The sequence below is a fragment of the Zootoca vivipara genome, chromosome 6 (assembly GCF_965207765.1).
Source record: "Zootoca vivipara chromosome 6, rZooViv2.hap1.1, whole genome shotgun sequence".
In the NCBI taxonomy this organism is placed as follows: Eukaryota; Metazoa; Chordata; class Lepidosauria; order Squamata; family Lacertidae; genus Zootoca; species Zootoca vivipara.
Window position 1 is genome coordinate 85,851,727 of NC_142589.1, and position 12,202 is coordinate 85,863,928.

Below are 12,202 nucleotides of genomic sequence, written 5' to 3' on the forward strand. Positions count from 1 at the left end.
TGGCAACAGGGGACTGTGTTGCCCTGGTGGCATCAAAGTCACCGCAGTTTGAGGAAGGTAGACCCTACCTGGAAGAGGAGGCTCTCCTGGCCCATCTATTCAACCTTTAGAAGACATCGGAAATCAGCCCTGCATAGGGAAGCCTTGTAAGGTTTAATGTTTTATTATGTTTTCATATATGTTGGAAGCCACCCAGAGTGGCTGGGGTAGCCCAGTCAGATGGGCGGGGTACGAATAATAATAATATCAATTAAAAAAAAAAATTATCGCCGGATCCCTCTTGTCACTGAAAGGGCAGAGAAAAAGCAGGCGAGGGTGCAATGGCTTAGGGGCAATGAGTGTACTCTCACCCAGCTTTTGCCTTAAAAATGGAGCATGAAGTTTCTAGACCTCATGAGTGTGCTTGGGAAAGTGCATGGCACTGATTGCTAATAAATGAATAATAAACTTCCTTGGTCTGACTACCTTATCAGCTACCCCACTTCTCTCTTTTGGGAATCATGGGGTGGGGTTTATTGGCTTGACATAACCAGGCCCCCAAACCTTTCACCTCCCAGTGGGTTCATCCGGGGACTCTTCCCAGAAAAACTCGACGCGGATAAGAAAGGGAGACCCACCACAGCGGGATCCAAAATTAAGGTGAGTCTTTGTGTTTGGCCTGATCCGATTCATAGCTGAAGCTAGGAAGCATTTGAGTGGGATAAAACTATCCATGTATTATGAAGTCCAGAATCAGAGTCAGAAGCTGAAACAGGAGAAGAGGGATGCCAGGAGGCAGAGAGGAAGTCTGTCTGGTGAAGAGTCACGGATTTCCTCCCCTCCTGCTGCAACCAACTCCGCTCCCTCTGGTCTCACAGAACCAGGAGAGGCATGAAAAGGGCGGAGGAGAGGTTGGCTGCATGCAGGCATAGTCTCCGATTTCTTGGGGAAAGTCCTGGAGAGAAGGGGTCTTAGAAGGTTGTGGGGAGGCAGGGACCTTCAAGACCCACTGAAGAAGAGTTGCTGTGGTCATTAGGCCTGGTACTGCTTTGGAGATCCTGCTTTTCCTAATAAAGAATTAACTACGCTTGCTTCCTGCGATTGACTTCCAGCTCATTCCTGTCATTTGCACCCTGGGCTGGGTAACACCAAAAATCTTGTGTCTTCTGCTGTCCATCAGGCAATGGCTTTTTCCACCAGCCTTGCCCCACCGTCCAGCCCAGGATTTTCCAGATTTGGGTCTCCAGCTGTTGTTGGACTACAAATCCCATCATCCCTAGCTAGCAGGACCAGTGGTCAGGGATGATGGGAACTGTAGTCCAACAACAGCTAGCGACCCAAGTTCGGGAAATCCTGATCAAGCCCTGGGAGCCTTTCCCAGAATTTGAGAACAGCAAAAGCATCTGGGAAGAGTGCATTGTGACTTGCCATTATTTTTACTGATTATCAGAGGTCAGCAAACTTTTTCAGCGGGGGGCTGGTCCACTGTTCCTCAGACCTTGGGGGGGGCGGACTATATTGGGGGGGTGAATGAATTCCTATGCCCCACAAATAACCCAGAGATGCATTTTAAATGAAAGCACACATTCTACTCATGTAAAAACATGCTGATTCCCGGATCCGTCCGTGGGCCGGATTTAGAAGGCGATTGGACCGGATCTGGCCCCTGGGCCTTAGTTTGCCTACCCATGGATTATAGTTTAGCTATTCTTCCTTGTAATTGATAAGTGTAAACTGTTTAATTATAATCTGCTGATTTAATTTTATTGTTTATTATTGCATTCTAACTGATTATTCAATATAGCTTTATTTGATATGAGTTGTTTACTTTAAAGTCATCGCGACTTTATTTGTATTGGATCAAATTGTTATGGTGAATGTTTGGTGTTTCATTGTGTTTTTATGTGTGTGGCTGGGGCAACCCTGCCAGATGGGCTGGGTATAGATAATATAATTATAATTATTATAATCATTATTTCCCTAAAAGAGGCAGGCCAATGATCTCGTGAAGACCTTGATGAAGTGCACCCCCCACTACATCCGCTGCATCAAACCCAACGAGACCAAGAGACCAAGAGACTGGGAGGAGAGCAGGTAAGAAAGGACAGAGGGAGACCCGGATCTGACAACTGAGAACATGAGGAGAGTCCTGCTGGATCAGGCCAATGGCCCATCCGGTCCAGCATCCTCTTCTCACTGTGGCCAACTGTGGGAAACCCACAAGCAGGATTCGAACACAAGAGCGGCTCTCCCCTCCTGCGGTTTCCAGCAGCTGGTATTCAGAAGCATCGCTGCCTCCCGACTGTGGAGGCAGAGCCGAGCCATCCTTGGCTAGTAGCCACCAATAGCCCTGTGCTTCTCCGTGAATTAATCTAAGCTTCTTTTAAAGCCATCTCAGTTGGTGGCTCCTGTGGCAGTGAGTTCCACAGTTTAACTCTGCACGGCACGGAGAAGGACTTACTTTCGTCAGTCCCAAATCTTCCAACATTCAGCTTCATTGGATGTCCATGAGTTCGAGTGCTGTTCCCCCCCCCCAATTATATTTTGTAACATATGCAATCAAAACACAATTTCGTCCTTTCTCTTATTATTGTCAACTTCTCACCCCGTTTTCCAGGGAGCTGTTATATCCCCCTTCTGCTTCTATCTACTGAATCATAACCACAGCATTATAGTCTAATTCTTTCTGTTGCTCATTGCTCGAATCCTGCTTGCTAGTTCCTCATATAGGTAAGGTAAAGGGACCCCTGACCATTAGGTCCAGTCGTGACCGACTCTGGGGTTGCGCGCTCATCTCGCATTATTGGCCGAGGGAGCCGACGTATAGCTTCCAGGTCATGTGGCCAGCATGACAAAGCCGCTTCTGGCAAACCAGAGCAGCACATGGAAACGCCGTTTACCTTCCCGCTGTAGCGGTTCCTATTTATCTACTTGCATTTTGACGTGCTTTCGAACTGCTAGGTTGGCAGGAGCTGGGACCAAGCAACGGGAGCTCACCCCGTCACAGGGATTCGAACCGCCGACCTTCTGATCAGCAAGCCCTAGGCTCTGTGGTTTAACCACAGCGCCACCTGGGTCCCCTCAGTTCCTCATATAGTTCCTTCAAATAGTCTGAAAAATGTATCCATTCTTCCATAAAGCACTCGTTGTTAGATCCTCTTAATTTTGCCGATTATGAGCTCGAGTGTGATGAGGGAGGGAGAAAAGCTTTCCTCTGTCCACTTTCTCCAAGCCATGTATCCTTTTATAAACTTCTGTAATGTCGCCTCTTACTCGCGTTTTCTCTAAAAATCCCCAAGCGCTGCAACTTTTCTTCATCGGGGAGTCGCTCCCCTCGCAGCAAAGCTTAATATTCCTCGAGGTTACGCTGATTTCAGTGTGAATCGCCGGCTGTTTTTCCTTCTCTGGTTCATCTTGCGAGAAGGCAAGTTACAGGGAAACCAGGCAGAGGGCCTTCTCGGTAGTGGCACCCGCCCTGTGGAACGCCCTCTCCCACCAGATGTCAAAGAGAAAAACAACTACCAGACTTTTAGGGGACATCTGAAGGCAGCCCTGTTTAGGGAAGCTCTTAGTTTAAATAGATTATTGTATGTTGGAAGCCGCCGAGAGTGGCTGGGGAAATCCAGCCAGATGGGCGGGATATAAATAATAATTTTATTATTATTATTATTATTATTATTAATTATTACTATTATTATCTCCTCGCTCTTTCTCTTTCTCCTCGCCCACAGTTAAAATTTGGACTGTAAGATTATTGAGGCAGCGATTTCTTGAGTTTTCAAAGGAGGGAGAGTAACTCTTTGCAGAATAACCACTCTCTCCTGTGCCTCCTCTTAGGAATCTGGGCAGGGGTAGCTCAATTGGTAGAGCACAAAAGACTCCTAATCTCTGGGTTGAGGGTTCGAGCTCCACGTTGGGCAAAAAAGACGACCCTCCACAATGCTATGATTCTAAGAGGCATTCCTTCCCTTAAAATACAGGAGGGGGGGCGTCTCATCTTAGTACAGTAGAGGAATTCCTTCTAGGTTGATCCAGAATTTCTCTTCTCAGAAGAGACATCCTCTCCTATGGACAGAAATAATGTTAAAAGAGGCATTCCCATGCAGAAATAGCAAGGCTAACTGGAAGAATCCAACAGCAGGACGATGAGAAATTCCAAAAAGAATGGTCCAAATTTATGGTATACTTAGAGCATAGCTGCCAAGTTATCCCTTTTTTTCAGGGATTTTCCATTATGCTGAATAGGCTTCCTCGCGAGAAAAGGGAAAACTTGGCAGCTATGACTTAGAGAAAACTTTACATAAATAAAGACACTCACAGGACTGAAATAAAACTCATAACGTTTATTGTAAACATTTGGTTAGATTATAAGATGTAGTGCTGTAATATAATAAGGAATGTATGTTTAAAGTATAATACAAAAATTTATTACGGAATTATAGACATTTATAGAAGGTATATATAGTAAACACGCTTAAGTAAGAGTAATGTAGAGAAGCCAGAAGAGGGGTGGAAGGAAATTAATTCGGATAAGATATATAGATTTAAAGGAGAATAATATTGTTAAGCAAGCTGTATTGTGTTTAAGATATTTGGAAAAATTAATAAAAATTATTGGGGGGGGGGAATCCACTGAGCTCAAGGGGACTTTCTCACAAGTAAGTGGGCATAAGATGAAGGATGGAGGCCCGGAAACTTGCCATGGACTTCCTCGAGAGTCACTGGCGCTTAAATTTAAGTGAGCCCAAAGCATCAAGGGAGATATTGAAGAGAGTTACAAAAAATGTGTTTTATTGTATTTATTCGTAATTAATGTAAGTTGCTAAAACAGTGTTTCATTTTTATTTCCCTGGTAATTATTTCCATTAAACTAATAAGACAGCTAAAAAAAGAAAAGAAAAGATGAATCCCCTCCCATCTCGTGTCTCATCTCAGAAGAGGCATTCTATGCTGTGTGAGAGAGGGAGAACGTGGATTAGAATCATAGAATCATAGAGTTGGAAGAGACCACAAGGGCCATCCAGTCCAACCCCCTGCCAAGCAGGAAACACCATCAAAGCATTCCTGACAGATGGCTGTCAAGCCTCTGCTTAAAGACCTCCAAAGAAGGAGACTCCACCACACTCCTTGGCAGCAAATTCCACTGCCGAACAGCTCTTACTGTCAGGAAGTTCTTCCTAATGTTTAGGTGGAATCTTCTTTCTTGTAGTTTGAATCCATTGTTCCTGTCCACTTTTGGTTGCCCTCCTCTGGACCCGTTCCAGCTTGCAAAACCCTGTCTTAGAAAAACATGGGAGGATGAGGAATGAGAAAGGCAAGCTGTGTCTTCGAAGAAGATGACAAGAGGGGAGCAGAGATTCCCTTAGGAGAGGCATTCCCTTTTCAGCTGAAAGAAAGAATTTCACAGATGCCGATATCTTGGAGGCGTTACCTTCTGGGTCAGAGAAAAGGGCACACAAGGTGGCAAGCAGCACCTTAGAAGAGGCATTCTGTGCTACACGAGAGAGATAGGAATGCCTCTTCTAAGACATTTGCAGCACACTCTAGAAAACAAAGAAGCAAGGCAGCTCTTCCTCTCTTGCAGGGTAAAACACCAGGTGGAGTATCTGGGGCTGAAGGAGAACATCCGAGTCCGCAGAGCGGGGTTCGCCTATCGCAGGCTCTTCCACAAATTCCTGCAGAGGTAAGCAGAAACACTTCCTAGGGGGCAGAAGTGGGGAGGGGCTGCTGGGTTGGGCTTCCATGATTTTTCACATTTATACATAGCTGTCAAGTCTCCCGTTTTTCACGGGAAACCCCCGTATTTAAACCCGTTTCCCGCTGTTATCCCAAATTGAAAAGAAATCCCGTAAATCCCCTGGATTTAGAGAGCAGCTCCTACCGGCCGGGGAGGCTCCTTCTGCACATGATTGGAAATGCGCAGAACCGATTTCGGGTGCCGCCCTGCCCATGTCTGGGCACCGGAAATCGGGCAGCGCCGGCACCGGACATCGCTTCTGGACATGCGTAGAAGCGACTTCCAGTGCCGCGCCGCTGCTGATCCCTTATTTTTCAATCCGGGAGTTAGAATCATAGAGTTGGAAGAGACCACAAGGGCCATCCAGTCCAACCCCCTGCCAAGCAGGAAACACCATCAAAGCATTCTTGACATATGCCTGTCAAGCCTCTGCTTAAAGACCTCCAAAGAAGGAGACTCCACCACACTCCTTGGCAGCAAATTCCACTGCCGAACAGCTCTTACTGTCAGGAAGTTCTTCCTAATGTTTAGCTGGAATCTTCTTTCTTGTAGTTTGAATCCATTGCTCCATGTCCCCTTCTCTGTAGCAGCAGAAAACAACCTTTCTCCCTCCTCTATATGACATCCTTTTATATATTTGAACATGACTATCATATCACCCCTCAACCTTCTCTTCTCCAGGCTAAACATACCCAGCTCCCTAAGCCGTTCCACATAAGGCATCATTTCCAGGCCATTGACCATTTTGGTTGACAGCTATGCATTTATAACATAAGACCCCCACAATGCCCCCATCTCAAGTTACAATCCCCCTCTTTGCCTTTGGTTCTACTCTCCCAGGCTGGAAAAGAGTCCCCACTCACCCCCCCCCCAGGCTAGAGCCTGAATTTGTTTTAAAATCTTCCTAGCATGGCCTCAGGGTACACACCCAGCACACAAATCTGCTTATCATTTGCATATGGTGATATAGGTACATATACACACCTCTGGGCAAATTAAGATGGCAGATGGCTGCATCTCGTTAGCAAGGTGATACGCAGGGCGCCCGGCTGGGCACCCCAAAAAGTTTTAGCACAATATTGACGGGGGGAGAAGGCGGCAGATTTCAGAGCCCTCTAGACTACCCACCGCTAGGGCTGAGCGCAGGGCTGTCTTAAGCGCCCCTGGCGCCGTGGAGCGACGGATCCCTCCGGCGCCCCCCCCCATTTCCCAGCGCGGCAGACCAGCGGACCGGCCGGCCAGCGGGCGGGCGCAGCTTGCGCCGCCCTCCTGGCAGGCCGGCGCCGTGGTGCCCTGCGCCACCCAGCCTGGCCGTAGGGCCAGCCCTGGCTGAGCGATATATCATCAAAAACCAGTTTCAAGTCCATATCATGATACTGGTTTCAGAATTTTTGGCATATATTGTGAATCACAATGTGTTTGTGTGCTGTGCAAAATTTACGATGTGGGGAAATCAGTGAAGCCAGCCAATGGCTCTACACAGCTCCACCCTTATTTCAGAGATGGTGATACAGTGGTACCTCTGTTTATGAACACAATTGGTTCCGGAAGTCTGTTCATAAACTGAAGCGTTCATAAACTGAAGCGAACTTCCCCATTGAAAGTAATGGAAAGTGAATCAATCCGTTCCAGATGGGTCGATGGCGTTTGTAAACTGAAAATTCATAATCCGAGGTGTTCGTAAACCGAGGTTCCACTGTATATCACTATATCGTGATGTTTAGCTGGTGATATATTGCGGTGTTAAAAGCCAGGTCCCTCCCAGCCCTCCCCACCGACGATGCCCCCATACTTTCCCCGCTCCTGCTGGGATTCCCCAATATCTCCATGTGCCTTTGCTGTGCTCTGAGCAAAGTGGGTTTGCTCCCTCCTGCAGGTACGCCATCCTGACCCCGGAGACGTGGCCCAGGTGGCAGGGAGATGAGCGCCAGGGGGTCCAGCACTTGCTGCGGTCCGTCAACATGGACGCGGATCAGTACCAGATGGGCCGCTCCAAGGTTTTCGTCAAGAACCCCGAGTCGGTAAGCAGAGCGCTCTGATGTCAGAGGCCCCGGGTTCCAGAGGATCTGGAACTCGGGTTTGGGTTTGGCTGTTGTGCAAGCCAGGTTGCACGAACCGGAGGGCCTTGCTTTTTTGCTACTCCCCCGTTATAATAATAATAATAATAATAATAATAATAATAATAATAATAATAATTTATTATTTTTACCCCGCCCATCTGGCTGGGTTTCCCCACCACTCTGGGTGGCTTCCAACCGAATATTAAAACAGTACAGCATTAAACATTAAAAACTTCCCTGAACAGGGCCGCCTTCAGTTGTCTTCTAAAAGTAAAATAGTTGCTTATTGCCTGCTGGGAGGGCATTCCACAGGATGGGTGCCACTACCGAGAAGGCCCTCTGTCTGGTTCCCTGTAACCTCACTTCTTCTTTTTTTAAATAATGTTTTATTAAATTTTCCAAAAAGTAAAATAACACAATACGGTACAATAAAGACAAAAACAGAGCAGAAAAACAAAAACAAAAAGGGGGGGACAACAAAAACCCCCACATACTGTATAAATCTTTTCTCACATCACAATGAGGGAACCTTCAGTGCTGGATCTCAGTGTCCGCCTGAACCCACTATGCTACACTCCCCCTGTGCCCATTCTGCTCCATTCTGTGGCCATCCTGGCTGGGCGCTGGAGTCTGACTCCCGGGGGGGGGGGAGAGTGATCTGTGGGGAACATAGCTGTCAACCCTCTTTTTTTTTTTTGCGGGAAACTCCCTTATTCCAAGCCACAGCTGTCAACTTTCCCTTTTTTTGCTGGAAATTCCCTTCTTCCAGCGCTGTTTCCCGCTGCTGTCCTGGATTGTTAGATATACCGTAGACCAGGGGTCAGCAACTTTTTTCAGCCGTGGGCCGGTCCACCATCCCTCAGACCATGTGGTGGGCCGGACTATATTTGGGGGGGGGGGTGAACGAATTCCTATGCCTCACAAACAACCCAGAGATGCATTTTAAATAAAAAGGACACATTCTATTCATGTAAAAACACACCGATTCCTGGACTGTCCGCGGGCCGGATTGAGAAAGCGATTGGGCCACATCCGGCCCACGGTCCTTAGGTTGCCTACCCCTGCCGTAGACTGTCCCCGGGACAGGTGAGGGAGCTGATCCCTTATTTTCGAATCCGAAAGTTGATGGCTATGGTGGGGAACTGTACTAAGCAGGAAGCAGGAGGTGCAGGAAGGGGAAGCTTCGGAGCTGGGGGGTGCACAGGATGGACCGAAGGAAGAGGAGGAAGAGGCAGCCCAGACAAGTGAAGCTGCTTCCCAATCCTCTAATAATAACAATAATTTTATTTAAATGCAACCCATCTGACTGGGTTGCCCTGGCCACTCTGGGCAGCTTCCAATAAATTTAAGACATCCAGCTTTAAAAACTTCCCAAACTTCAGGTGTCTTCTAAAGGTCAGATAGTTGTTTATTTGCTTGACATGTGGTGGGAGGGGAGGGTGTTCCACAGGGTAGGTGCCACCACCGAGAAGGCCCTCTGCCTGGTTCCCTGTAACTTCACTTCTTGCAGTGAGGGAACCACCAGAAGGCCTTCGGAGCTGGACCTCAGTCTCCGGGCTGAACAATGGGGGTGGAGATGCTCCTTCAGGTATAGAGGGCCAAGGCTGTTTACGGCTTTAGAAGTCCCCTGCTTGGCAGGGGGTTGGACTGGATGGCCCTTGTGGTCTCTTCTAACTCCATGATTCTAAGTCAGCAGCACCAACACTCTGAATTGTGCCCAGAAACGTACTGGGAGCCAGTGTAGATCTTTCAGGACTGGTGTTATATGGTCCCATCAGCCACTCCCAGTCCCCAGTCTGGCTGCCACATTCTGGATTAGTTGTAGTTTCCGAATCACCTTCAAAGGTAGCCCCTCACAGAGCGCATTGCAGTAGTCCATGCAGGAGATAACCAGAGCATGGACCACTCTGGTGAGACAGGGCGCAGGCAGGGAGGGTCTCAGCCAGCATACAAGATGGAGCTAAACTGGGAATTTTTTTGAGCAATCAGAGACTCTGCCTGTGTGAAGCCAACCTCTCCTCTGCCCTTTTCATGCCTCTCCTAGTTCTGGGAGACCAGCAGGGAGGGGAACTTCTTGCAGCAGGAGACTCTTCACCATCTCTGCCTCTTGGCCTCCCTCATCTCCTGCTCCAGCTTCTGCCTCCGTTTCTGGACTGCTCTCTGACACAGACTTTCCCTGCTCACTAAGCCCTGTTACTTTTTTCCACTTCTGACACCTCCCCCTCCAAGTATTCTCCCTCATTGTCTTCCCACCCACCCCTACCTCCCTAGGGGGTTCCCCGGCTGGTTCCTCCCACCCCTCATCTGCACCCAACCCGTCCCTAAGAGCACCCTAGCATATTTTGCTGGAGCTGGGAGCCATGCCGATTCCCAAGACTCGCAACATCAACAGAAATCATAGAATCATAGAGTTGGAAGAGACCACAAGGGCCATCCAGTCCAACCCCCTGCCAAGCAGGAAACAGCATATCAAAGCATTCTTGACATATGCCTGTCAAGCCTCTGCTTAAAGACCTCCAAAGAAGGAGACTCCACCACACTCCTTGGTAGCAAATTCCACTGCCGAACAGCTCTTACTGTCAGGAAGTTCTTCCTAATGTCTAGGGTGGAAATCTGGGCATCAGCCACCGCTAAGTAGAAGACATCTTCTTGTACCTTTTAAAGGGGATTTGGGTGGGGCAGGGAGAAAGTTCAAAAGGAAGGGGAAAATGGGTTCCTCCCCCTCCCCCTTAGTTTTCGATAGATCACATTCTGATAAAATCCTTTAGTTCTGTTTCTCTCTCCCTCCCACCTTCATCGCCACTCAGCTCTTTCTGCTAGAGGAGATGCGGGAACGGAAGTTTGACGGATACGCCCGGATAATCCAAAAAGCTTGGCGCCGCCACATTGCGGTCCGGAAATACGAGCAGATGCGGGAGGAAGGTAAAGGATGTGCACAAAGACCCCAATGTTTGAGGGATGATGGAGAGAGAAGCAGGATGATGAGAGAGAGAAGGAAGGACATTTGTCTCCCTTTTCCACCACCTTGAAGAAAGCCTTTAAAGCAGTTTATAGCCATTTTAACCATTGTTGTGATCGTTGAGCTATCAATGTGCCTCCAGCTTTGCATCATTTTTAAGAGGACAAGGTCTCTGCCCCAAGGACATTACAATCTAATAAAATTTCATCCAGGTGGTGGGAGGGAGGGAATAATAATAATAATAATAATAATAATAATAATAATAATAATAATAATAATAATAAACAACTGGTCAGAAAGACGAACACATTATGTAAGCTTAAGGACTAGCCCCTTGTGGTTTGAACTTTGCCTGTGTGTTTGTAGAACTGGTCAGAAACATGAGTAGGGTGTGCAGTCTTAAGGACTAGCACCTTGGCTTTTTAATTTTGCCTGTGTGCTTTTAAAGCTGGTCAGAAGCACAGGCACAGTATGCAGCCTTAAGGACTAACGCTTTGCATTTCAAATTTTGTCCATGTGATTTTAAAACTGGTCAGAAACACGCACAAGGGTATGCAGTCTTAAGGACTAGCTCCTTGCGTTTTAAATTTTGACCAAGGCCAGGTCTGCCTGGCCGCTTTTCAAACCGGCCTCTTCTTTTTCTCCCAACCGCAAAGCATCTCACATCCTGTACAACTTCAAAGAGAGGCGGCGCAACAGCATCAACCGGAACTTCGTGGGGGACTATTTGGGCATGGAAGACAAGCCTGAGCTGCGCCAGTTCTTGGCCAGGAGGGAGCGGATCGATTTTGCCGACTCAGTCACCAAATACGACAGGCGGTTTAAGGTAAAGTGGAGGTTTCCTCTTCCAAATCCTTTATCCAGAGTCCTGCCCTTCCATTAGCACTGAAACGTCCACAAACATTACCTCTATTTTACCTTTCATATGTTCTGTGCAAGGCAGATCGGCGCATTTAATCCCCATTTCGCAGATAGGGAAGACTGAGGTTTCTAGGGAGAATGGGATGCCTAAGAGCCACTGAGTCAGTTCCACGTGAGATTCAAAGTTGGGACTTCCTTGTTTGTAGCTGAAATTTTTGCCCAGTACACAATGGTTTTTGAGTTTAGGGGGAAGGTGAATAAGTGGGGGACGCTTGCTCCCTTCGAGAGGTAATGGCAGCCACCAACTTCTCCTCCTCAGCCCATCAAGAGGGACTTCATTCTGACTCCCAAATACCTCTACATGATCGGCCGGGAGAAGGTGAAAAAGGGTCCTGAGAAAGGCCAGATCCGAGAGGTCCTGAAGAAGAAAGTGGAGGTCCAGGCTGTCAACAGAGTGTCCCTCAGGTGAGATACCACATTCTCCGTTTGTGCCACTTTTCCTCTAAGCCACCTCCTTCCCTGAAAATTGAAGCAAAATTCTAGTCCTCATTGTTTTGAACAAAGGGTTGGTTTAAATAGGAAGCTGCCTTATCATAGAGTCGTAGA

The 12,202-nt window shown here is 47.7% G+C and overlaps 1 protein-coding gene across 1 annotated transcript in view; it reads left to right on the top strand.

Moving 5' to 3' along the window:
• Positions 1 to 12,202, top strand: part of MYO1F (myosin IF) — a 54,220-nt gene that overhangs the window by 33,176 nt on the left and 8,842 nt on the right. Inside the window, exons 16-22 of the mRNA XM_060275408.2 lie at positions 558 to 639; positions 1,967 to 2,073; positions 5,564 to 5,662; positions 7,593 to 7,737; positions 10,584 to 10,698; positions 11,392 to 11,561; positions 11,916 to 12,061. Of these exons, the coding sequence (XP_060131391.1) occupies positions 558 to 639; positions 1,967 to 2,073; positions 5,564 to 5,662; positions 7,593 to 7,737; positions 10,584 to 10,698; positions 11,392 to 11,561; positions 11,916 to 12,061 (864 nt within the window). The remainder of the gene's footprint in view (positions 1 to 557; positions 640 to 1,966; positions 2,074 to 5,563; positions 5,663 to 7,592; positions 7,738 to 10,583; positions 10,699 to 11,391; positions 11,562 to 11,915; positions 12,062 to 12,202) is intronic.